The following is a 27,234-nucleotide window of genomic DNA, read 5'->3' on the forward strand; positions in this document are numbered from 1 at the left end:
TACCATATTTCAAAAATGTAAACTTGAAATGTTTAAACAAAAATGTACCAAGTCTGACTGCGATACTGTTAGAAGTCTGTACATTAACCCGTTAGAATTAGGTAACATGTTTTCTGAGTTCAGTAATCTGCTCCAGTTCTACTTATGTGGTAGTAAACTGCAACACTAAATTATGTCCTGCATCTGACTAGCCTAGCCTTATTATTTTCTTAGAATGTCCCATACTTTTTCTAACTTTTACCGGGGGTTTCTGCCAGCTCAGAGTTTGCTATTGTGTTATCTGAAGTAGGGAGACAATGCTCATCATGACTGCAATACAGCACACACACATCGCGCCTGTATTCTCAGAGTTGTTAGCAAATATTATGCTGCTAATCAGGATTGCACACTTGCTCTTCACTGCCTTGGCAAGTTGATCTAGCAGGGGTAGTGCCGCTACACATGATCAGACACCATAGCTGCCACTTCAGACTCATCCACTGCCTTGGCCATGCACAGTGTAGAAAGTGTGGCAGAAGTCACATAACAAAGAATAGGGAGTATTTAGGGAAGGTCTTCTGAGATCCTTTATACTGTATGTGGGTGGTATGTCTACTTTAGTAATGCAACATAAAATAGCTGTTTAGGGCAGTAAAGCTTTACATCTGCTTTAGGGAGATCATTATTAATTACCTCATCCTGAGTAAGGAAGGTTTCATTTTGCAAAGGATCCAAGTATAATTCAAACAGACAACTTAAATCCTGTGGAATGAGATAAAAAAAAATACACAATTTTTAATTTTGTCAAGTCACAGATTCATATATTGCTACCTAGCCATCACAAGACTACAAAAAGTGATCAACTTCCTATAACAATCCAAAAAGTGCACAAATATAAAATATTCATAGTTCATATGTAAATGTGGTTATGACTCCTGAGTGTAGGATCAGGAAGACCTCTGAGTAGAAGAGCTCTCCAGGACCTCAAAGCTTAATCCCATCCATGATACTAATGCATTTAAGGGTTTCTTCCCTTGTTCAAATGAAGCCTGATAATGCCCAATAAAAGGACGGGGCCATGAATCCTATCAATGTTGGTGAATGGGGAGGCACAGGAGATCTCTGCTACTGCACACATCTGTCTTTCCATTGGCTATGAATGGGAGTGATCTTGTGGATGAAACTTTTTCAGTTGGTCACAGATTCATTGTTTGCCCCAAGGTTTACCCAGACTATGCCACCGTGTTTGCGTTTCTCACTTAAAGTAGAACTGCCATGTCACTAGAGTTGTTACACAACAAGAATTAAAAACTGGCACCTACGTGTGGCTTTGGATACCTTCTCGAGCACTCTGGGACCAACACACAGAAACCCAGGCATTCTATTACACAATCCTGAAATTCAGCCAGAAAAGCCATGCATGGGTCCACCTTTCTTACGTTTCCAATCTACACTGCTCGAAAAAAATAATAATAAAGGAACACTTTAAAAACACATCAGATTTTAATGGGGAAAAATCTAATGCTGCATATCTGTACTGATTTGGACTGGGTAATGTGTTAGGAAAGAAAGGACCATTCGATGGAAATGAAAACGATCAACCTACAGAGGGCTGAATTCAAAGACATCTCAAAAATCAAAGTGAAAAAATGATGCAGCAGGCTTGTCCATTTTGCTAAAATTTCATTGCAGCAACTCAAAAAATGGTACTCAGTAGTTTGTATTGCCCCCACGTTCTTGTATGCATGTCTGACAACCGGCATGCTCCTAATGAGACGACGGATGGTGTCTTGGGGTATTTCCTCCCAGATTTGGACCAGAGCATCACTGAGCTCCTGAATTCACTGAGCTGCAACATGGTGGCGTCATATGGACCGAAACAATGTCCCAGAGGTGTTCTATTGGATTTAGGTCAGGCTTGCATGGGGGCTATTCAATGGTATCACCCTCCAGGAACTGGCTGCATACTCTCACCACATGAGGCCAGGCATTGTTGTGCACCAGGAGGAACCCAGGACCCACTGCACCAGCGTAGGGTCTGACAATGGGTCCATCCTGATACCCAATGGCAGTCAGGGTGCCATTGTCTAGCCTGTAGAGGTCTGTGTGTCCCTCCATGGAATGCCTCCAGAGACCATCACTGGCCCACCACCAAACCAGTCATGCTGAACAATGTTGCAGGCAGCATGACGATCTCCATTGTTTCTCCAGACCCTTTCATGTCTGTTGTCACATGTGCTCAGAGTGAACCTGCTCTCATCTGTGAAAAGCACAGGGTGCCAGTGGTGGACCTGCCAATTCTTGTGTTCTATTGCAGTGAGCACAGGGACTACTAGAGGATGCCTGGCCCTCAGGCCACCCTCATGAAGTCGGTTTCTGATTGTTTGGTCAGAAACATTCACACCAGTGGCCTGCTGGAGGTAATTTTGTAGGGCTCTGGCATTGCTCATCCTGTTCCTCCTTGCACAAAAGAGCAGATACCAGTCCTGCTGATGCGTTAAGGACCTTCTACAGCCCTGTCCAGCTCTCCTACAGTGACTTCCTGTCTCCTGGAATCTTCTCCATGCTCTTGAGACTGTGCTAGGAGACACAGCAAACCTTCTGGCAATGACACATATTGATGTGCCATCCTGGAGTGTTGGACTGCCTGCGCAACCTCTATAGGGTCCAGGTATCACCTCATGCTACCAGTAGTGACACTGACTCTAGCCAAATGCAAAACTGGTGAAAAACAGTCAGAAACGTTGAGTAGGGGAAAAAAGAATTTCAGTGGCCTCCACCTGTAAAACCATTCCTGTTTTGGAGGTTGCCTCATTGTTGCCCATCTAGTGCACCTGTAAATTTCATTAACACCAAAGTAGCTGAAACTAACAACCCCCTTTGCTACTCAACTGACCAGATCAATATCCTAGGAGTTTACTTGACTTGATGCTATACTCTGATTAAAAACGTGTTCCTTTCATTTTTTTGAGCATTGTATATCTAACCTTCAAATAACGGAGTGAGGTTTAAAGGCAAAAGGAGGGCAGGCTTAAAGTATATCTCCCCTCTTAGGACATCAGAAACTCATATTGTCTATTCGCAAAAAAATTGCAGACAACGAAAAGCCCCAGTAATGTCTCCGTGGAAGTCATCTTTTATCGTAGATCTAATTTTTAATATGTCATCCGTGTGTACCTTAACATAGGATTTCTCAGTGTCCACAAGTTCTTGTATAACTTTCCGAAGTCTATCTGCATCTGAAAGGTGTCGAGCCAGTGGTCTCCTTTGTGGCTCTGGGCTGTCATTTTGCCCATCCATCATGTCCTGGTTTACCTCCTGCATGCTTTGACAAAGCGCAGAGATTTGATCAGCGCTCTACAGAAGAAAAGAACAAAACAGAGTCACCATTTTATCTCAGCTAAGTACGGTTTACAAGAACAGTTTTTGTCATAAAAGTATAGGACCCTAGAAATTGTAGTAAAAGAGGTAAAAATAGTAGACCATATAGGGGTGGAAGCCAGGAAAAAAAAACATCTGTGCATTGTCCAAATCATTGGAAATCAATCGACCAAGTTATATACCAGTTAATATACTAGAACAAAGTACCATACCAGCAGAACGTGTAACCCATGGCTTATATCTAATGGCCTAAGGTATTTAGGAATAGGTGAGCAACACCGCTTGAGGTATCCCCTAAACACTGGCTTACATAAAAATAGGTACATACTGCAAGTTGAATGTAAAGGAATATGTGAATTTACTCGAATATATCTCCAAAATTGCTATTTTTTTATATTTTGCAAAATGTTCTGCCTACGTTTCCAATTAAGATGAGGGGTTGTATGAATTAAGCATTAGAAAAAAGCTTTTAGGTTTATTCTTATAGTAGTTACATGATAACTGAATGAAATATAATTCAGTATAAAATATTCACCACTGTTTGGAATACTTTGTATTCTTCCTTTTACCAAGTGCATTGCAATGAAGTGCATTTAAGATCATTTTTCAATTAGTATTAAAATAGCATATGTAATTTTTTAAATGTTTAAATTCCAGTACAAGTGAGCAAAACTCCTAGAAGCAAAGTTATATATATATATATATATATATATATATATATATATATATATATATATATATATATATATATATATATATATATATAATATCCATATCCAAGGAATTGAGAATGCCGGGATGCAAAGAAAAACCCACAAATATTTTTTGGGTGAAATACAGGACTCTGAAAACATGGTGTGGCTGTTTCAAGATGCACAATAAGGAGGCACTTGAAGAAAGATGGGCTGCATGCTCAAGTCGCCAGAAGAAAGCCATTACGACGCAAATGCCACAAAGTATCCCACTTAACACATGCCAAACAGCACAGAGACAAGCCTCAAACCTTCTGGCACAAAGTAATTTGGAGTGATGAGACAAAAATTGAGTTTTCTGGCCACAATCATAAACGCTACGTTTGGAGAGGTACACCATTTATACTGTGAAACACGGAGGTGGATCGCTGAGGTTTTGGGGATATGTGAGCTACAAAAAGGCACAGGAAATTTGGTCAGAATTGAGGGCAAGATGAATGCAGTATGTTATCAAAAAATACTGGAGTAAAATTTGCATTCATCAGCTCGGAAGCTGCCCATGGAATGTACTTGGACATTCCAACATGACAATGATCTTAAACACAAGGCCAAGTCGACCTGTCATTGGCTACAGCATAATAAAGTGAAGGTTCTGGAGTGGCCATCTCAGTCTCCTGACCTCAATATCATTGAGCCACTCTGGGGAGATCTCAAAACGTGCAGTTCATGCAAGACAGACCAAGAATTTTCAGGAACTGGAGGCTTTTTGCAAGGAAGAATGGGCAGCTTTACCATCTGAGAAGATAAAGAGCCTCATCCACAAATACCACAAAAGACCTGAAGCGGTCATTGATGTTAAAGGGGGCAATACACGCTATGTAAACTTTTGATCAGGGTAATTTGGGTCGTTTCTGTTGTCATTATGATTTAAAAAGAGTAAACAAAGTTGATTGATAATAAATGGCCAAACACTAACCATGAGTGAAAAAATTTTCATGTCATCATTCATATTCTCTGAAAAATGGACAAGAAATCATAAATTCTGCCAGGGTATGTAAACTTATGAGCACAACTGTGTAATATATATGTATTAGCAGGTGAAAGATATCAAGTAGGATACTTGTTGTAGAACCCACATAATGTTTCAGCAGTAGCTTTATGAAGTGGGGTATAGCCCATGAAAATGTGGTCAGCATGCTGTCAACCAAATAACCTTTGAAGAAAACTGTCAACCAACAAGTATAAAAGAATATTTAAAAAGGAACAAATTGGGACTTTAATTTAAAGGTGCTTGAAACAGACAATGAAAAGTTCACAATTTATTGGATTACATTGTTAAAAACATTCCATATTAAAAACATTCAAGCTATTAACATGGTTGGGTTGTCCTTATTTCCACAGTGGTACAAGAGGTAAACTCTCCAAACATGTTTGCCATATGGGGCTTATACAAGGGAAAAAAAATAACCGATAATATTCTGAAAACCTGTGGTTTATCATTTGTCAGTAGTGAGAATAGAATACATCTCACAATGTTGTCAGGTATCCAGTTTCAGTGTGACCACAGGAGGTTCAAGACAACCAGACCTAAGAGCTGGACATGATCTAGGTAAAGGGCGCCCACATGCAAGAGTAATAAAAGGACATTGGTATATGTACACCCAAATATTTAACCAATCTATTTTACCATTTGAAAGAAAAATTGGATTGTACCCAACAGATTTCCTGAGGGAGAAATAGGTTTAAGGCCTCTGTCTCCTCATAGTTGACTTTAAAATTACTGGCACTCTCAAATTACCTTACAATGGAAGGGAGGGACACGTGGATGCGTGACATAAAAAAGGAGATCATATGCATAAAGAGATAGTTTACAGTGGTGAGAGCCCACACGTTATCCTGTAAAATCAGAGTTATCATGCAGAGCCACCACCATTGTCAAGATGTATATTAAAAAGGAAGGGTGAGAGAGGGCACCCCTGACATGTGCCATTTCGTATTTTAATAGTGGCGGACAATACATACCGCTTTTTAATTCTCTAAAGGTAACAAACATATCTAATTTTAGCAAAATGTTATCTGTAGTTTTACATTTATTGTAAATTATATTTAAAAAAAAAAGTAATAAACAGGTTTATATTTACCTGCTCTGTGCAATAGTTTTGTACAGAGCAGCCCTGATCCTCCTCTTCTTCGGTCCTCTGCCAGCGCTCCAGGCCCCTCCTCTTCCTATTGTGGCATACCTGCGGGCTTGATCCCAAACTTTGTGGCCTGTGTCTATAGAGAGACACAGCGAGGCTTGGCCCCTCCCAAACTCTCTCCTCACAGGCTTTGATTGACAGCAGAAGGAACCATTGGCTCATGCTGCTGTCTCGGAAAGAAAGAGAGAGAGAGAGAGAGAGACAAACCTGCTCTGAGGCACAGCACTTGGATCAAGTTCAGGCCAAGGTAAATACTTGGGGGGGAGGGGGGGGGCAAAACATGAAAGATTTTTTACCTTTATAGCCACTTCAAATTATATCCAAAGCCCAAACTATTTTTTAGTTTTTGATCACATAGGGAATGGATAACATTTCTGTGTTGATGCGTTTCTGTGTCTGACTGCCTATGGCCAGTGCGTATACTCCCACTCTCTGCTATAGGTACTCAAGTTTTGTTACAAGCAGTGTCAGAAGAAATACAACTCCACAGAGGGGTGGGTGCTGTGTCTGTCAATGAACATCAGAGAAATTAATTTTACGGTAAGTCAAAAATCAAAATTTTCTGTTTCGTTCGACGGACACAGCTCCTGATCTTTTTAACCATTGGGACGTCCCAAAGCAGTGTTAAACATGAGGGGTGGGAACTGAAAAAAATTTCCAAGGCTAAAACAGTAGCAAACCAGGCAACAGGAGTTCACCTGAAAAAAAAAAAAAACATATACGTCCTCAAAGAGGATCAGGTCCTCTAAACAGCAGCCTGCAAACTCTTGTGGCCAAAAGCAGCATTCGCAGATGCCAACACATCCACTTTATAGAACTTTGTGAAAGTGTACACCAACGACCAGGTGGCTACCTTGCATACCTGTGTCACCGACGCCTGATGACTGAAGGCCAAGGAGGTACTGAGCGCCTAAATAGAGTGCGCCTTGACAGGGAAAGGAGGAACCTGACCCCTGATGGAATAGGCCTGAATCACATTCTGTCTGATCCATCTGGAAATGGTCGCAGAGGAAGCAGACAACCCTTTCCGAGGCCGTTGGAATCACAGATTCAGAAAAAACACTATCCTTCAGCACCTGGCTTTCAACAACCAAGCCGTCAAAGTCAGCGACTGTAAAGCAGGATGGAAGATTGGCCCTTGTGACAGCAGATCCTCCCTGCTTTCCTACTCAGGTTATGGTGCCTTTCTAAAGAAAATGAAGGGCAAGACCTTGCACCACCTTGTTTTGATACAGCCGGAATGTATCTAGCCAATTTGAACAGAAACCTCAGTTGACTAAGCTTCATTATTCAATGCAAAAAATGAGTGCTTTCAGGAAATTAGGATACAAAAAAATATATATAATATAGACTGTTAATAAGCCAACTAAATAAAAGTGTTCAACGCTTACAAAAATATGCAATCAGTGGCAGGCTATGAATTTTTTTCCTGGAATTAGTAAATTACATTTCAGTTATTGTGTATTCTGAACCATTACCAATAACTAGATCACTACAGGAAATCAGAGCGCCTTTGTTAATTTCAGACATAATAATAGACTTTCACTCATTTGCTGGACCCTTTATCAGATACAGCATTTACCAAACAATACCCAGTATTTTATACTGCTGAAATAGTCTACTGTTCAGCTCTTGTGAACAATGAAAAAAACAAAGGCTTCACTCTTTCCGATGGCACAATCCACAGCAATACAGGTCTAGATTACTTATAAAGGCATCTGTGTTATAGTGAACCTGTGGGATCTAAACCACTAAACTGTAGAATATAGCTGACAACTTCTTTCATCAGAACATACCTTCTACTTTAGGACTTGGCCCCCCATTGCTACCTACTGCCCTTACAAGCTTGACGTGCAAACACAGACTTTCTCAAATCCATATCTGCATAGCTAAAAGAATACCCCATGCCCACCACATGCCAGTGTCTTGGCCTGATGATAGTTTGGGAATTCAGCGAGCATTGCATTAAGAGATGGATGCAAAAGATGTCCTTTGTGCACACCATGGAGAAGTGGCTACACGACAGGAAAATCTTAAGTAATCCTAAAGAGACATTACATGAAGTAAAATGTGTGTCAGCTACTGTACCTCCTTAAAATAATATAAATTATATATTACCCACACACACATGCATCTCATAAAATTAGATCAAAAAATGAATTTCAGTAATTCAAAAAGTAAACTCATATTTTATATAGATGCGTAACACACATATTTCAACCATTTCTTTCTTTAAATTTTGAGGATTAGGGCTTGCAGCTAGTGTAAATCAAGAATTCAGTATCTCAGAAAATTAGATTACATAGGACCAATAAAAAAAATAAATAAAAAAATAAAGGAAGATACAGAAATGTTGGCTTACTAAAAAGTATGTCCATGTACAGTATAGTATGCACTCAATACTTGGTCGGGGCTCCTTTTGCATTAATTACTGCATCAATGCGGCGTGGCATGTAGGCGATCAGCCTGTGGCACTGTGGAGGTGGTATGGAAGCCCAAGTTGCTTGATAGCAGCCTTCAGCTTGTCTGCATTGTTGGGTCAGGTGTCTCCCATCTTCCTCTTGACAATAGCCTACAGATTCTCTGTGGGGTTTAGGTCTGGTGAGTTTGCTGACCAATCAAGCACAGCGATACCATGATCATTAAACCAGTTATTGGTACTTTTGGCAATGTGGGCTGGAAAATGAAATTAAGCATCTCCATAAAGCTGGTCAGCAGAGGGAAGCATGAAGTGCTTTAGAATTTCCTGGTAGAGGGCTGCACTGACTTTGGGCTTGATAACTCACAGGTGGACCAACACCAGCAGATGACATGGTTCCCCAAATAATCAATGCACCCCCCCATGTTGAGGGCATGAGGCCTGGTATAGTTCAGGAGGGAGGGGGGGTGCCCCCCTTGCCTGACCTGCCAGAATGCATGCTCCGACAAGGGTATGGTATGGATTGGGGGGGGGGGGGGAACCCTACGCCGATTTTTTTCTTTTTTTTTTTTTTTTTTTTTAATCTGCATTGCCAGGAGTCGGCAATACATTACCGCTGCGAGCAAGTTTAAATGACATTCTTTCCTTTAGAAATGCCAGTATTGCTGCAGAAGGCTCTATACATCGTACAGATGAGCCACTTTACAGGCAGACTAAGGGGACCCCCCCACCCCACGAATTATATCTAAAGAAGTTTTTCATTTTCATTGTTTCACTTTAAGCATCATTAAAATCACTACTCCTTTAAAAATGAATGTTTTAAAAAAGTTTTTAGCATGGATACATGTCCCCCAGGGCAGTACCCAGGTCCCCATACACTTTAAGGCAATAACTTGCATATAAGCCTTTAAAATGAGGACTTTTGATTTTTCATGTTCGTGTCACATAAACTTTAATAGAGTTCGCTAGAACTTTTTCCCCATTCAAGATGCTCTTGTGCGAACCGAACAGGGGGTAGGGGGGTGTTCGGCCCATCACTAGTTATGATGCCAGTCTTCTGCATATGGAGCATGCTATCCACAAGTTCAGACCTGTGGTAGCATTAACAGACATACACAGTCCTGCTTTCAAAGAAAACAGCAGGATGACATGCAAAAGTAGGGCAAGCTTGCAATTTACCAGTCAGTCTGTGTGGTCACTGGCTGACACACCCCTAGTTCTGAATAGTCGAAGGATGTATGCTTAATGGTATAACTAACGGCAAGGCTATTTTCTTGGATTTAAATAGAGTGGAAAATCGGTTAGTGCCACTGTCATATTTTAAGTCTCTAAGACACAGATGGCAAAAAAAATATATATATATATTATATATAATAATAATAATAATAATAATAATAATAATAATAATAATAATAATAATAATTAGGGATGCACCGAAATTTCGGCCGATAATGGGTTAACAGTGCCGAAATTAATATGGCCGCCGTGAGGAAGGAGGAGGGCGCAGCCCAGGGCAGGTTTTAAAAGTCCCGCCTCTGGCCGGCCGCCTGCCTCTCAATTGACGTCCCTACTACGATCTGTGCATTAATGAACGGACATACCAGGCGGGGGGCGGGGCGAGCGGCCGCTAATAGATAGCACTATGTGATCCTTCCCTGTCAGCTCAGTGGTACTGTGCGTGAATGAGAACTGAGCTGACACCGGGCGGGGGGCGGGAGGAGCGGCCGCTAATAGATACAACTATGTGAGCCTTCACTTCACTTACATGTCAGAGGAGATACGTGCCGGTTTTCGGCCAATGGCATCCTGCATTTTCGGTTTCGGCCCAAAATTTTCATTTCGTTGCATCCCTAATAATAATAATGGTACTTATATCCTCTCCTACTTTATCCAAAAAAAAGGAAAAAAAAAAAAAAGAAGTTTTGGCTTTAGGTATACCCCTAGGAACCCCTAAAATTAAATTAGGGTTTACTCATTAGAAAAATAAAACCTGAACACCAAAAAAAAAAAAAAGAAAAAAATGTATTTAAAATGCAATATACTTAAAAGGAGTTGAACAGTCAGAAGGTTTTTTTTAATCTTTATCTATGCATCAAGATAAAAAGCCTTCTGTGTGTAGCAGCCTCCCCAGCACCCCCTAATACCTACATGTGTCCCCTCTTAATCCAGCGATGTCCATGAGTCCCTCGGCCGTTTGGGACTCTCCCTCCTGATTGACTAAGACACAGCAGTGGCACCATTGGCCCCTGCGGCTGTCAAAGTCAGTTAGCCAACCAGGCGAGAGGGGGGGCAGTGTCGAACGGCAGCTCTATGTCGGAATGGACACACGGAGCTGCAGGGCAGCTCGGGTGCCCCTATAGCAAGCTGCTTGCTGTGGGGACACTCGGTAGGAGGGAGGGGCCAGGAGCAGCTAAGAGGGACCAGTGAAGAGGAGAATCCAGGCTGCCCTGTGCAAAACCAACTGCACAGAGCAGGTAAGTAGAACAGGTTTGTTACAAACAAACACACACACACACACACACACACACACACACAAGACTTTACAATCACTTTAACTGTTCACATCCTATTAACAGCATAACATAGGTTGGAAACCAGCAATGGGCAATATGTTAGATTTAAGGGGCACAATCTTTTATTTTATTTTTTTTATGTACAGCAGAACGTACAGTTTTCTTTTACGTTCGGACCTCTAAAATTAAGTTTGCACAGAAACACTGCACATGAGCCCAATGAATTGCTAGAATACTAGGATCCTTTTGACTACTAATATCACAATAGGTTAACGGTTCTGCAGAAAGTAACCTTGTCTTACATACGCTACCATCTTCTGCTGCGTTGACAATGAGCCCCCTGCTTTGAGGTGCTGTCAACACAGCAGGGCTGGGTGGGGGCATGGCAGCTACTCTGACCACTGGAGATACTGGCATGCTGTGTCTCAATGGAGGAAGCATGGTTGCAAAAACTGAGCATGACAGCAAGGCATGACACAGTCAGAATATAAAAAGCAGGTATTTCTGTGTATATATATATATATATATATATATATATATATATATATATATATATATATATATATATACACACACACACACACATATACATATACACACACACACGCATTTTTTTTTTTTTAGGGTAGAATACACTTTGGGTATATTCAGTATAAAACTTATGTATAAATGAAAAAAAAAAAAAAAAACAACAACTAGCAACAGGCAAAAACCTGCCAAATTCAAACCCTCAGCCATGTAAAAAGGATTAACTTACAATTAATGCCTGCTAGAGGCGAAATCCAGATCCCTGTATCTGACAGTGGCTGCACTTATCTATTCACATCACAGAAGTCACACAAGCTTAGACAGAAATGTTTAAAGTCATTGAAGAACAAAATGAAAAGAACAAAATATTGAAAGTCATTTTGCCAATAAACACCATCTCTTTATTTTCACCTTGGACACAGTGGGGTTAATTTACTAAAAACTGGAGGGTAAAAAAATCAGGTGCAGCTCTGCATAGAAACCAATCAGCTGCTATTTTCTTTTCTCAGGCTTAATTCAACAAGCTGATGTTAGAAGCTGATTGGCTAGCATGCACTGCTGCACCAGATTTTGCCCACTCCGGTTTTAGTAAATCAACCTTATAGGGTTTTTTCTGTGACTTGGACACACTGCAAATGAGTAAAGATGGAGGAGGTCACATTCATCACATGGAACTCATACATGCCTTCAAAAAAGAGACCTGTCAAGACAACATATTTGGGGTTCAATTTAAATAATATTTTGTTTTTGTCGTTTTAAAAAGCGCAAATGTCAAGTCTTGTACAAGTGGATATAAGTGTACAAGAAGGTTCACCTCTTTTCATGGTCTTACAATACAATGTAAAGCCATCCAATTAGGGTTTTGGAAGGAAGTCACTTAATTGCTCTTCCAAACACTAAATCAAGGGATGGCCGGTATTAAGCCAGAACACAACAGCATTATTAACATGCCTTATAAAATCAACCGAACACACACGATTAAAAACACATTTCCAAGACTGATTTATTTTGTTTTTTTAAAGGATAGTTATAATTTCGAGCTTCACCCTTCAATCCATAGGAGGTCACATACGATACCAAGCCACAATTAAAACATAAAAACAGCACCCAAAGTGAACTCCAGCAAAAAAAAACAACAACTTTTTGGGAAAAGGAGATGGTAAGCTTTTTTTCTGCATTCTGTGTTCTCATCGAGGCTCTTCTACTCCCTAGTCTAGGCTACAGTCAGCAATAAAAATTGGGGCAGAGATTCTAACCTTCAACATGCTATTTAATAACTTTACACGCATATAAAACACACAATCTATATATGCTATATCTAAAAATAATGTCTACAACAGGTATGTACACCAAAGTATTAAACATTTCACCTACACACTAGTTACCATACCATAAAGTAGAAGTCCGCATCCTCCGTACAGCTGAAACACAAGGAAAGGTCCCTAAGGACACTCTTCAGGGCTAATTTCATAATTAATATAGCCAGCTGTAAAGGGAGAATATTTTCCTGCATTTTAGGCTTCAAACAAATTTAAGAATAGCAATGGTTATGGATAGCCCCTTATTTGCTCGACAGCACAGGTAATCCAGATTAGACTGTAACAGTGTGTAGGGATGACAGAGCTCTCACTGAAGCACATAGATATAAATACTAATTAAGCCAGGATTATGTGCCGGATGTTGGCCATGGGTTTACCTAAAGTTGTTTGTGAATGCCCTCTTTGTCATCATCCATAAAGCTCTACAGCTAGCAGGGTCACATGTTTGGTTTGTAATGTTTGCACAAAAAAGATTTACACTATATCATATAGCCATATAGTGCTAAAATATTAAACAGTGTGCCATATTTTAACAAAACATATCATATCATACATTTATATATTGCAGGCTATTGTGCATTTTGTGCATGGCTTTTAAAGCGAAATGTGCAGTTTTCCTGGATTTGCATTTCTGTCCTTCCAGTCTGGAGATTTACACAGCTCTGCCACACAGCAAAGCCCTGTCTAACAGGGGAGGGGACCTGACCTTTCTCTGCTGCAGTTTCCCTATCACTAACAGGTCCTCTCCTTGCCTCAACCCAGTTACTGGGCAGTGAAAGAAGCCTTTCCAGGTCAAATTCAGGTGTGTGCATTGATAACATTATATTCTAAGAAAAAAAAAAAAAAACATTTAAAATATGCCTTTTCCATTTAATTAAAAAAAAAAAAAAGGAAAATGAAATAGGACTTATAAAAGTATGTTCACTTCAATCATCAATTGTCTTATTAAACCCCGTTAGACTGTTGGGTATTCAAAGTATATATGGCTCTCCATTTTTTGTAAATATATAAAATATACTTCATATATATCCATCCAATAAAAAATTACATTTAACCTGGCCCATACTTCCAACAGGCCCTAAAATACATCTCTCAGGGGTGGATGTAGCAGATTGTCTATCCCACTTATGTTATTTGGTGACACTTTCCCCACATTATTAAAACCATATTCTGCAAAAGGACCCTAGTAATAGGGCAGGCAATGTAAAGAAGTCTGAGACCCATCAGCAAAGGGCTAGTGCTTTGCGGGACTACCTCCAACTAAACTACACTGTGACGATGCATGTGTGGAAACCTACAATTGTGGTGGGGAACTGAAAAGCGCTCGTGTATTATGTGTTCGAGCTTTGGGGTGCTATTCAAAATAGACTGCAACATACATACACTCTGCAATGCAATGTGTTGCAAGCTGCAAATTTGCCCCTTCTTTTGGCAACTGCCCAGTGCTGAAGGACAGATATCAGCATGGTTGGGGCTCACACCCAATACCTGTTCACAGATTAGCCTGAATCTACAAAGGGATTATAGCAAGGACCATATGTCATCAGAGGCATCTAACAGAACCAATTCTGAATCTCATAGGACAGTTTACATAGCAAAAATGTATACAATATGCCCTCTGTAATTTACAAACGCTATATTCAATATAAATAAAATAGAACAAAATAAAAAAAAAAAAATACACATCAGAACAAACCTTAAAGCGTTTGTCACCCCAACACTTCATATTCCTGATATGTGCCTGTTGTACCATGTACTTGTATGAGAAAGTATCCTGTTCTCTTTGTATTGCTTCCTTTATGTGAAATCCCTGCCAGTCCCTCTGCTTTCCTATTAAAAGCTGACCAAACTAAGCAGGAGAACACAGCGTGGTCAGTTCTCTAGCTGTGCTGGAAACTCAGTGTGCTCTCCAATGATCAGACTTGTCCTGACACGCCCCTGCACCACAGGTATCTACTGGGAAGATCATTGTGCTGTTGCTTCTCCTCCCCCAGCTCCTATACAGCTGAGAACAGAGGGAACGTGATCACGTGTATTAAAAAAAAAAAAAAAAAAAAAAAAAAAAAAAAGAAGGGGGGGGAATTATAATGTATTTTTTATTTCTATACAAAAAGGTTTTTGCCTTTCATTCCCATTTTAAACCAAATGGGTTGTTTGACAAGGTGATCGTTTACAATCACTTTAATCTTCAATTCATACTAGTCTTATTAGACCACTGGTTAATATGTGCTACACAAGCTTTTTCACATAAAATTCATTTGTCGCTTTACCATGCAGAATATCAAGTAATCTAAAAACAATTGGCTTAGTCATGGCCTTCAAATGTATTTTTAATTAATTCTGCAGATTAGATTGACTATGTCATAATGACAGACTTTAACTGGAAAAGGTAAATCTTTTCAAAAATGCAAAATGAAAAGTGACAGTTTTAATATGAAGATGAGAAACTGATTTGGTGTCCTTATCGTAACAACTTAATGGGCTTACATGGATGCGCTGCCCTAGCAAAAAAAAAAAAAAAAAGAAGGAGGAGAGAGAGGAAAAGTAGTTTCACGATCAGCTGCTAACCATTACTCAGTTTTAAAGTAAACAGTAAATTTTTCTGCTGAAACCGTACCGTTAAAGAAGCAAAGCTCGTGCAAGGTCATACCCTACTTTCCCCCTCAACCTTTCCCCTCTCCTCAGTCTTTGATATTATATCTCTTGGGTCTTCTTGCTTATTCCCTATAAAGCTAGATAAGGGACTACTTCCCCAGAGTGAAGACTGGTTACTGGGTGACGAGGGATGAGGCTTCCTTTTCTTGGAGGTATAGGCCCCCTCCCACGAATGTATACAGCTATAGCCAGGGGCATCTCCAGCCCATTGGGGTTTGCGTGCTGACCCTAGGGTTGGAAATGCAATATCAAACAAGTAAAACTTTGGTGCAATGCACCTGTCCCCTGCGCTCTGAGTGGTGTAATCCTCTATCCACCTCGGCTACAAACTTGCAGATGTTTGAGAACTATTGACACTGCAAATCTGGAAAGCTTCGGCCTTGCAGTCCCTTTCAAGACCAGGGTAGTCTGGGACCACTAAAAACGACACACAAACACAAGGACGCATCGGCTTAGTGCATTATCCTTAAAAATTTAATTAACATAATGGAATAAAAATACTCACAAACAAGTTCTTGATAAAGGCATATTAGACAAAATATAAAGTCCTCAGCATTGAGATCAAGATTGGATCGTCCCCCGAAGCTGTATAGGCTTACGCGTTTCGAGGTATCGCTTCTTCAGGGCTCTGAAGAGGCGATGCCTCGAAACGCATAAGCCTATACAGCTTTGAAATTGTACTAATGATTATCTACACCCCATGATAGTTGAGCAAATGTTTAATCAAATTTTTAACAACATATAAATACAACATGATTTCTAAATATTATACCAAATCTAATAAAAATGTACTGCATTAATAAATAATATGGGGGGGGGGTAAAGAGAGTGACATATGATGGTGATGGATGAGGGAGGGGGGCAGACTGTGGGTAGTGGGGGGGGGGGGGTGGTTGGTGTATTTAGGTGGCAGTGAGCATGCTGGACAGCAGTGACAAGGGGGTGGATGGTGGGTAGCAGTGGTCGTGGGTGAATAGGGGGGCAGACAATAGGCAGCAGAAACAGAGATGGATGGTAGGCAGCAGTGACTGAGCAGGTAGTGGGCAGTGATAGTGAGGTACAGAAGGCAGGCTTTGGTGGTGGAAGGTGGGTGCCCAAATGTATTATGAAAGGATAATCAACACTTTAGAGCTGAGGTCAGTCTAAAGATCACTAAAGAGATCAAGGAGCTTGCAAGAAAGCTCATTATCCACTGATAATTTGCATGTGGCCAATGTATGGATTAATAGTTGGGGGATACAGTGCAAACACACAACTGATATGTTCTGTAAGGACAGTACCATCAAGGGAACTTGTCCACAAATAAAAAAAAAAAAAAAAAAAAAGAAGAAGTCAAAGCTAACTGATCTTACCCTACCAGGTATCATTGTTTCTATATAGGTAAATGGATTTGTAGGAAAGCACTGAAACAACATGGCCTAGGTGATGTGACGGTACTCACCGTCACTGGGACTGAAAGACAGATACTTAATGGACACTGGGAATATGGTTTGGATTTCTCCAAGTGGGACAGTAATATTTGTCAGCGATGTATCTCGAGAAATATGTGAGGACTATTCCTGTTTGATTCTGAAAATGTTCGTTGAAAGAGCTAATCACATTGGCTTCTGCTCCATGTCCTTCAATGTCAGAGACAGGCTCTCCTTATTGTTTGTGTATTGGAGATAATGTGTATTGTATTTCAGGAGCTCAAGGACGGCCGTCTGCTAGTTAATTGGCTCAGGTTGATTGAATCATTGTCATCTGTTAGTTGCTGAGTGGAAATAGTATACGGTTTGTGTTGGTTGTTCTTTAGATATGTTATATTTCTGTATACAATTTCATCTGCATATGATCATGTAATCAGGCAACCCCTGACCTGATGGGGTAATTTGATCAGGAGGGGGGATGTGCTCATGTGTGCATAAATTGAGTGTGAAACTGCTCAAGAAAAAGGAAAAAGAAGAAGAAAAAAAAAAGGTTCCTTAACTTGTACAAGCTAAGTTGTCGGCTAGCTTTGTATGGGGGCGGCTAGGTTTTAAAATCTTTGTTCACGATTGGGTGGAAGTCGTAAACTGATGGAAGTCCACAAGTACAGTGTGGGTTGCAGTTCCGTTACAGGTGGCAAAAACAAAAACTCAAAAAGAAAATTATACCGACATAAAAGATAGCTGGGGATTCCCTGTGGGAGTTTAAAAGAAATACTTCCTAAACAAGAAAAATAAAAACAAAGCAAATAGATGGGCTGCAAATACTAAATGACTCGTGGGTAGGTTAAGTACTGGCTGAAGTATGCATATCAGGAAAGGATAAAGCCAGTCCTTCATACTGGTTCTCATTTACTGGCTGAGGACGGGGTTCAGCATACCACCGGCCAAAAAAAATTAAACAGAATTAGTCAGTACCGTTAGTTTGCATATTTCTGTCAGAAAAGGTTTCCATTAATTCTCTTCAATACGACTTAATTTGAATTGGCTGCCTAATGCACCAAAAAAAAAAAAAAAAAAAAAAAAAAAGGGTGCATTGCATGCACTTTTTTTTTTTTCCTTATTGCATACTAACACAACGTATGATAATGGATTACCATGAGCTATAATGTACTGCAACACGTGTTGGTAAGGTGCACTGGGGTGCCATTAAAAATTAGTAGTACAGCAGAGTGCTAATGTGCGTAACACTCGTTTTCAGGCATTGCTATAGGGCAACAGTGTAAATCCGGCATGAACATAGACAGGACTGATAGCAAAGTAAATATTTTTTTTTTTTGTTAAGGTCAGCAAGGTGGATAAGTAGTCTTGCTTGAACTGTGCATAGTGCTAGGTGTATTAAAAAGTGTAAAGGGTTTAATAATTTGAAAAAAATATCTTCTGACAGGATTTTGGGAATGTGACTCGCAAGATGTAGTCTATGGGAGTTTCACCGGCAAAAAAGTAGAATATCACACTGGACAATATCCTATTGTATTCCATTTTTGTTATTGGAAAGTATTTTTGCTGTAAACTTTGCATTCAATTATATATTACTTTTTTGTGGCTAGTTTTTGCTGGTCTGTTCCAACTACTGATGCCATAATGGTATACCTCCCCACTGGTGTCACGATGTGGGCATGTTTACATCCCTTCCACATTGGGAAATGGCCGGGGGAAATTCTTTATGATTTTAGCACCTTATATATAATCTAGAGACTAAACTATGAAATCTTAAAGCAGCGCTAAATCCAAAAGAATACAACATAAAATCATTGAAAAATGTATCAGAATACAATCAATCAGTGACAAATAAGCAAGGTGCAAAATTCATAAAAAATGTCGTTCAGGTGCACAAGCTCTTGAAAAAGAAGAAGAAAGAAGAAGAAAAATCCTTCAAATAAATCAATATAGCCAGCATATGCTTTTGCAAAATGTCTTCCACTTTCCAGTGAGAGAATATTGTACATCCACATTCACTTTAGATCCTGAACATGGTGTATGGGGTCTGGTCAGTTCCCTGTCGAAATACGTAGGGACTCGCTACAACATGACATCGTCAAGCATGGCCACGGCATCCTTACAGCCTGCTACGTTGGAATATTGCTGTATACCTGGCGGTTTTTAATCTTTTTTGATGCGGTTTGGGCTATTGCCATGTTTTAATAAAGTGGAGTTCTTTACCATTTCACAATGGGTTTTTCCATCACTTTTTATTCCACTGGTGGCCCTTTACACTATTCTTCATAGGGTTCATTATGAATACTTAAACTGCATTTATTGAGAGAAAGCACAGTACATGCAGTGAATTACACATTAGTTGAAAGTATTCCGCTACAATTCTCTTGCATACTTATGAGGAGTCTACACAGTTCATATGTTTTATCATTTAAGTACACAAGCACATGCATTTACTGCTTAATGAACCTACAGAACTGAGTTTATAGAAGAACAAAGTAACGACCTAGCAAATTGTGTAAAAAGAAACATTTAGCAGCCGGTTTGTAATTGTGCTAAATGCAAATATCAAATGTTTTTACAACGCGAACGCTGCATTTATACAACACGTTGCCGCCATTAAACTGCTATTTATAATGCTTATTTCCCATTCTTACATCACGCTTGTTGCAATGTGAAGTTCATTACAGGGGTTGTTTTGTGCGATTTTTAAGGCTACACACTTGGCTTTACCTTCTTTACAAAGCCAAAAGCAAAGTTAAGTGTCAGGCCAAACATATTTGTCTTCGTTTTGGATAGAGTTAGAACCACTTTCTGGTTTTACCACTATTTGGGACTCTGTTAGAGTGATTTTCATGTATTCTTGTCCTATTGACAATGTTTTACAAGACCGGAAGGGAAAATTTCAACAATATAGAAATAAAAATGCCTTTTTTTTTTCTTTTAATTAAGCAGGGGAATGCTAGAATCATTCACTTCCCGTTTGGGGAAACCATTGTTTAACTCTGCTGATCATCAACACAGTAATTTACTAGTATGGAATATTGTAAGGACACTATGACAGTGGGTGAGGAAATCACACTCTTAAAACATACTAGTGCCTTCTTTACAATTTTATAATAGTAATCACTGAGCATTTGATAAGTAGCATGTCTCAAATGTTCTTCATTTTAATAAAGGGTAAGGTAGTTAATTTGCAAAGATCCCTTTACATGTTCATAAGCCGGGATCATATTTTTTCAAAAACTATGGAAAAAAAAACATTTCAGAAAACTCAAAATTTTTAGAAAACAAAAATAAATACATTTGTTTAAAGTGTTTGAAAACCCAAGACTAACTGCACATTTATAGCTTCCCTCTCTCAACTGGGTTCATTTCCTGCCAGCCTACACCTCTCCCACACACCTCGATGTCACGACTGAGTGGTACCTGTGTAGCTTTCCTGGGCTGACGTGCATTCTCCCTGAATGACCCTAAAAAGGTAGCCACGAAGCACATGGTAACCTGTAGACCACATTAGTCCGTCTGTGTGAAAGATGGGCAGCCACACCTGCCGATTCACTCGTAGCTGTTGACTGACAGCAAATCCCGTACTGCTGTCAATACAGTAGTTTCTGAACCCTTGCCCTTGGTGCTCAGAGGCAAGGAGAAGGGATTGCAAGATCGCTAATAAAAGAAAAAGAAATAGAAAAAAAAGCATTTATTTTCAATATAATGGCAATTCACCAATTAGGTGAATTACCAAAATAATGAATACCAATACCTTTTGGAGGAGGGCATCTATGTGGTTATTTTTGACTGGCAGAATTTAGGTTTAACAAAAAAAATAAATAAATAAAAAAAAGGAAGAAAAGCTGAGTCAGGTAAAAAAACAAGCCAGTTAAATTAAAATAATGGCGCATTAATTTGGCTGTTCAAGCTGCTAAATTTGTACTTTCCCCTGGACTTTCAGCTCCGTTCACTATTCTGACCCTGTTATTTAGGAGGTGCTTGGCAAAGGGTCAGAACTACCTGCGAATTGCCTTCTATTGCCAAATTTGTGAATGTAGCGCTAAACATCCCACACATCCAACAAAACAAAATGTAAGATATTTTTATCCTTGGAAAAAAGCACCAATTTTCTTTAAGGCTTAAAAGAATCTGAAAGTAAAATCAGATGGAAGAAGCAGTTAAGAAAATTACACCTACAAAAGCAGACGTTAGTTAAAATAATTTAAATCTTTTTTCTCATAAGGAAAGTGTATAAAAGACTATTAACTTCGGTCTTATTTACAAAGACACAGTAGAGACCTCCTACTTCATTTCAACTTAATCAGCTCTAGTCTCAAAGTGACCATTTCCTTTGCCAGCTGGGTATTTTCCAGATATAAACTCATTTCACTGAGCTGTAATGATCATTTTGGGAAATAATGGATTGTTATCAGCAACAAGAGCCTTAAATCACAATCAGAGGACCAAAAATAATGGTTGTAATGATAAATAACACATAGGTTAGAGCTTTAGAAATTGACCTTGCTTGCATTTTGTTAAATCCTGTAATGTTTGATGCACTTTTAAAAAAAAAGAAGGACACACATTAATCTTTCGACCTTCATTGATCAAGTTCAGACAAAATGTTCTCAAAATGTAACAAATATAGCCATTAATTTCAAGACAAGCTATTCCAGTTTTTTAGACTAGGGATTTAGCACAAAAATTCTTGAATTCCTACAGAAGAATCTAACACATGATCCATTATTAAAACCTCAAAGACTAAAATGAAACTTCAGGCACTATGAATGAATGAAGCGTAATAATAATAATAATAATAATAATAATAAATCAGTCATTAGAATGAAAAAAAAACAAAATATATATATATATATATATATATATATATATATATATATATATATATATATATATATATATATACACACACACACATATACACACACACATATATATATATATATATATATATATATATATCTCTTGATCAGTCTCTCAATCATTACATGCAATATAGAGACAATGCTGTAACAAGTATTAACCCTTAATGCAAAATTATATCTACAACAGGATGATCATTTTAGAGACAACATGCATTTATGTACCTGCTAAATTTTGCAGTCATGTACATAAATAGTAGACATACAAAAATATTACAAGTACATGCACAGTTAACAATATAAAAATGATTATATATTAAAAATAAAAAAATAAACACAATTGCATACACAATGTACTTCTTGGCACTTACGTGTTATATGAAGCGATGCAAAGATGTCCCCATACACAAAAATAAGTGATCAATTATACAGCTGTTGCCTGTGTGAAAATAAGCAACGCTTTTGCAGTGATGTGAAATCATCCCAAACTGGCTGCCTCTCCTAGCGCCACCAACCTCGTTCTCATGAAAGAACTCCTGACAGATAGTTTGGATCCTCACCTCCCTCATCCCTATGCTACACTGTAGCATTACCATACGTATGGTCTGATTCCTAGCAGCCAGCTAATGGTTGCTGGAATAAAGTACACGGCACAACTGCTAAGCATATTATTAGCAATATCACATTGAGAGCATTATTAACGTGTTCAGTCCCAGAACAGCATGCAATTATTTTATTGCAGCAAAAGAAACTGCGTCGTAATGCCATTCAACAGTCTATAGTTAATAAACATTTTTCTATTATAAACCCTAATGTTTTTTGATTTAAACCTTGCATTCTGTTAAAAACAAACCCTGTTCATATAAAGAAGCCACAAAGAAAATCGTGACGGTAATGGGCACCCTCCAGGAGAACGCTCTCTATTATGTCACAGTTTTGTTAAATTGCAAGCCTGCCAAATGCTGAGATACAGCTGCTGCTCCAAGAAAAGGAACTGAATTCGGTCTTATTAGGAAGGACTATGACGGCTGCACAAAACCCGTCATCCATTCTGATTTACTGGTATATTTATAAAAATACTGACAGATACAAAAATAACCGCTGCAAGCAAAACTGGAAAACTATGACGTTTCAGTACCAAAATTAAAAGGCTCATCCACAATAATGCTTCTAGACATGTTCCTTAATTTTTCAAGCAAATCTTTTAAATATCATGCCTCTCTTGATAAAATATAGTAAAAATAATAATCAGCATTCGAGTATGTTCAACCCCCCCAATCACAATTATCCATTTTTTGTCTCTATCTTGGGTACTGCTTGGTACACCAAACATTCACAAATTGTCACAAAGTTGTAAGGCATCCTAAAAGCCCTCCTAATTATAATTTTGGGACTACAGACTAGTTACTCACAGTTTTGTGAATAATGGGGCGGCGAGATATTTTGGATTCGTTTAGAAAAGAAAACTAGAAAGGGCTGACAACACAAAATTGCTGTGTGTTTTTTAGCCCACAACAGGACTTGGGAGAAGGCTGCATTTCTGGTGGATCAACATGTGCATTTTCCTACTTGAAGGGTCTTTAATCGCTTCAATACAGTGCACTTTCACAACCTTCCTGTCCAGGCCAATTTTCAGCGCTGTCACATTTTGAATGGCAATTGTGCGGTCATGCAACACTGTACCCATATGAAATTTTTATTTATTTTTCACACAAATATAGCTTTCTTTTGGTGGTATTTAATTATCACTGGGTATTTATTTTTGCTAAACAAAAAAGATGGAAAATTTTGTATAAAAAAAGTTTCTTTGTTTCGCTCAGAAAAGTTTGTAAAATAAGTCATTTTTCCCCTTCACTGATGTGTGCTGAGGAGGCGGTACGGTTGGGCACTGATAGGCTGCACTAATGGGCACTGAGGAGGCAGCACTGATGTGGAGGCATCAGCTCTGTCCCTGTGTGCTATGTGGAAGGGGTTGTTTCCCTTCCTCCAATCAGCTTTTAGAACTCCCCCCTGAGCTCTGCAGAGTGTAACTTCAGCTCTCCGCCCCCTTTCTTCTGAACTTTCAACAATATTATACATTTTGGACTTGGAATGGATGTAGAGAAGAGAAAGCTGCAGACAGACAGATACAATTTATAGAGGAGGATTTGTTTATTCTTCACCTGAGGATAGTCCCTTCGCTGGGTATTTGTAAGGGTTTACAACCACTTTATTGTCTTTATATAAAGAAATTAATGAAAATTATTCCTCTCTACCTAAACCCATAATAAAAAAAAAAAAAAATACCAACAAAATGACTAGATAAACATAAATAAGTATTGTAAAAATATACTTCAGTCACAGTGCTACTTTCACGGCTTAGCAATTTGCTTTTTTGGATCTTATTTGTGCAGATCATTGAAATAGCATCCTTGCATTTTTAGGAACAATGCTTTCCATTTAAACCCTCTCAGCACTGGTAGCTTAAAGCTGCAAGGGTAATTGGGAATGGGGGCACAGGACTTCAGATTTCAACTAGGACAGCCGATATTAGCACAGCCGATATTAGCACAAACAACACTTCTCATTAAATGTAAGGACAGTCCCACATGCTGACTTTTATTTTATTTTACTTAAACTTAGGCTTTAATATTGTCAAGTGATTGTGCATCATAAGGGCTGTGCATCATATGGACGTCTCTAATGGGTTTATCTTGCATATGGACCAAACCAACAGTACTAAAGTAAAATTCTGGGATGCATCCAACTAACCTAAAACTCCTCCCTCCCAACTCCTAACATCTAAATGAATCCATGGAAGAAAGATCTGTAGATGTACCTATATTCAGATGCTCTGGTCATGTGATTACCCCTATGTTAGCCAGCACTGGCTGCCAGGGAGAGAAGAGAGCGCTTGGGAACGGATGGAATGCCAGAGCAGGGACATCAACCATAAGCATACTATGGCCCATCTGTTGTCAGCACTCTCTCTCTTCTACGTGAATGGACCAGTCTGAAAATATAAAGATCTTTCCTACACAGGTTAGTCAGAATAGGTGTTAAGAGAAGAGGGGGTGCAGTTTTAAGATTAGTTAGGTATATCCTAGAACAGGGTTTCTCAAACTTTTTTCTGTCAAGGCACCCTTTAAAATATGCACAAATCTCAAGGCACTAAACTAGATTTATAGATCACAGCAGCATCCAAACACATGGGCCACACAACATTAGAGGTGATTTTTTTCCCCTCCATTGTATTCTAGCATTTTTCTACTCCCTCAGTTTCTCCCCCTCTCTTTGCCAATGTGACCCCAGAGAGAGGTGGGGGGCAAACAAGAATGCTGTGCAGGTGCCCAACGTCCTCGCTATCAACCAATGACATCATTGGTTGTTAGGATGCCAGTGGCTGGTCCGTATGGGTTTAATGCTATACAATAAAAAACTGTGGCTTTGTGTAACTCACTGGCTTGTTGACAATTTTTGGGCAATTTGTGGCAATTTTTAGGCATTTTGCCATGGCACTCCTGAAGAACCAAACAAGTTTTGTTTAATAAAAAAATGCACACTGGAACAAGAGAACAAAAGGTGTGCATAAAAAGGTAGGCAGAGGGCAAAGAACTAGTCTACTAGTCCCCAGCATTGCCTGTGTTATCCCTGTAGCTTATCCTTCCCTCATTACTACTTATTGTGCCTGTTATGCACGGTTTCTGTGAGAAAGTGTCCATCTTGGTAGAGGCAGTGCTTTGCTTCTTCAGGTCAGAGTCTTTGGAAAAGAAAACCATGACCAGCACGATAGTGACATCACCAAATCTCACTCCGACTCTTCTGAAATCAGTAGTTAAGATACAGCAGTGCCTTAGATCACAATTCTAAGTCCCCCCTAAAGATCAATCAGTGTTAATATCACTTTCCTGAGGGCATTTGGCAGGCAGTGAGACAGTATAACACCTCCTCAAAGGCTCACTTAAACATAAAATGTTGTATTGCTTTGCCATTACTTCGCCGTACAGCTCCATTAAACTCAATGGGGCGAGTTTGACAAGTGGTACTGCTTGGCAAACTCCAACCGAGTTAAAAATGTCCAGTGTGTTGGATGCAACAACGTGGTTCAGCCACCCATTTTACCAACCCCTCTGAAAGAGCGCTAAATGTTTTCCTATAACTTCGCAAACCCCCCTTTTTAAATTCAGTTTCTTTTGCAGTTCTGTGTCTTCAGTTCCACTTTGACAGAGGCTCTGGCAAAGCTGACATTGGGCTTCTTTGGAGAAGACTTCTATCCATACTTCATAGTGATTTGGTGGTCCTTTGCTTGGAAGTGTCCATATCAACTAGAACATAGGGGTTTATTGTCAGCTAAGTGGAAAGTGGTGTCCAGGATTCAACTAACCCTCCAGATGCTTACACATCTAGTACTGCCTTTACTGACCCATTAGGCATATGCCAAACTGGGTCTACACCTACTGGTAAGCCCCCCCATGTTGTCGGTGGTGATTACTCTACACACAGTGTTTTCTGATTATTCGCGTGGAATATATATATTGTGAATTTATTTCTTTACACACATTGTACTGTGGTGTGAATGCACAATGGATTTTTTTTTTTCCCCTTCACAACTCAATGGACTTCTTTTCAATCACATTCATAATATATTTTTTAATTCATTTATTTACTCATCATATTGTTTATGTATTAGCTCTGCACTTTTTTTTCTATTAATTTTACACCATTTGAATATCATTCACACCACTTCGTTTACACCATACATGCAGGAAAATGAATGGAAAAACGGACACACAGATTTCACTTGCAGAGGCACGAGTTTACATCAGTTTTTATGCTCATTTCAGTGAGTTTTCCGCACGGAAAAAATCTGCACGTGATACTAGTGTTGTGGTGTGAACAGGGCACATAGAGAACAATTTTTTTTTTTTTTGTGTCCTTGCAGAACGCGTTCAGAAAAACTCATGTATCTGCACGTGGTGGCCTTACACTCACACAAATAATTCCATACAAGTTCAGGCATTGAACATAAAATTCCACTTTTCATGTGAAAAATAATGAAACGATTATCTTTGTTAGTTACATACATACAATGCAAAGATTTTTCCAACTGCCGTTACAGAGTTCTACAATGGTCTCTGTTCAAACTGACAAATGGATTTTTGCCACTCTGAAAAACAGTAAGGCAATAACATGACTAAAGAATGACATTTCTGGGGGTGTACAGCATGTCTGCGCTGTTGCCATGGTTACAAGGAAGCAATATTTGATTTTTTTTGGTTAGTTTTAGAAATTCATAG

The 27,234-nt window shown here is 39.2% G+C and overlaps 1 protein-coding gene across 7 annotated transcripts in view; it reads right to left on the reverse strand.

Moving 5' to 3' along the window:
* TIAM2 (TIAM Rac1 associated GEF 2) overlaps nucleotides 1–27,234 on the reverse strand; it is a 457,180-nt gene that overhangs the window by 32,537 nt on the left and 397,409 nt on the right. For 6 of the 7 annotated variants that reach the window (XM_082250259.1, XM_082250257.1, XM_082250260.1 and 3 more), the window contains 2 exons: nucleotides 3,157–3,336; nucleotides 673–741 (listed from right to left, as the gene is read on the reverse strand). In XM_082250259.1, the coding sequence (XP_082106385.1) occupies nucleotides 673–741; nucleotides 3,157–3,336 (249 nt within the window). Of the gene's footprint in view, nucleotides 1–672; nucleotides 742–3,156; nucleotides 3,337–22,329; nucleotides 22,908–27,234 lie in introns of those variants that run through there. The other variant, XM_082250263.1, reaches the window with a different exon arrangement.

This window comes from Pelophylax lessonae (genome assembly GCF_965119305.1).
Source record: "Pelophylax lessonae genome assembly, chromosome: 3".
Taxonomy (NCBI): domain Eukaryota; kingdom Metazoa; phylum Chordata; class Amphibia; order Anura; family Ranidae; genus Pelophylax; species Pelophylax lessonae.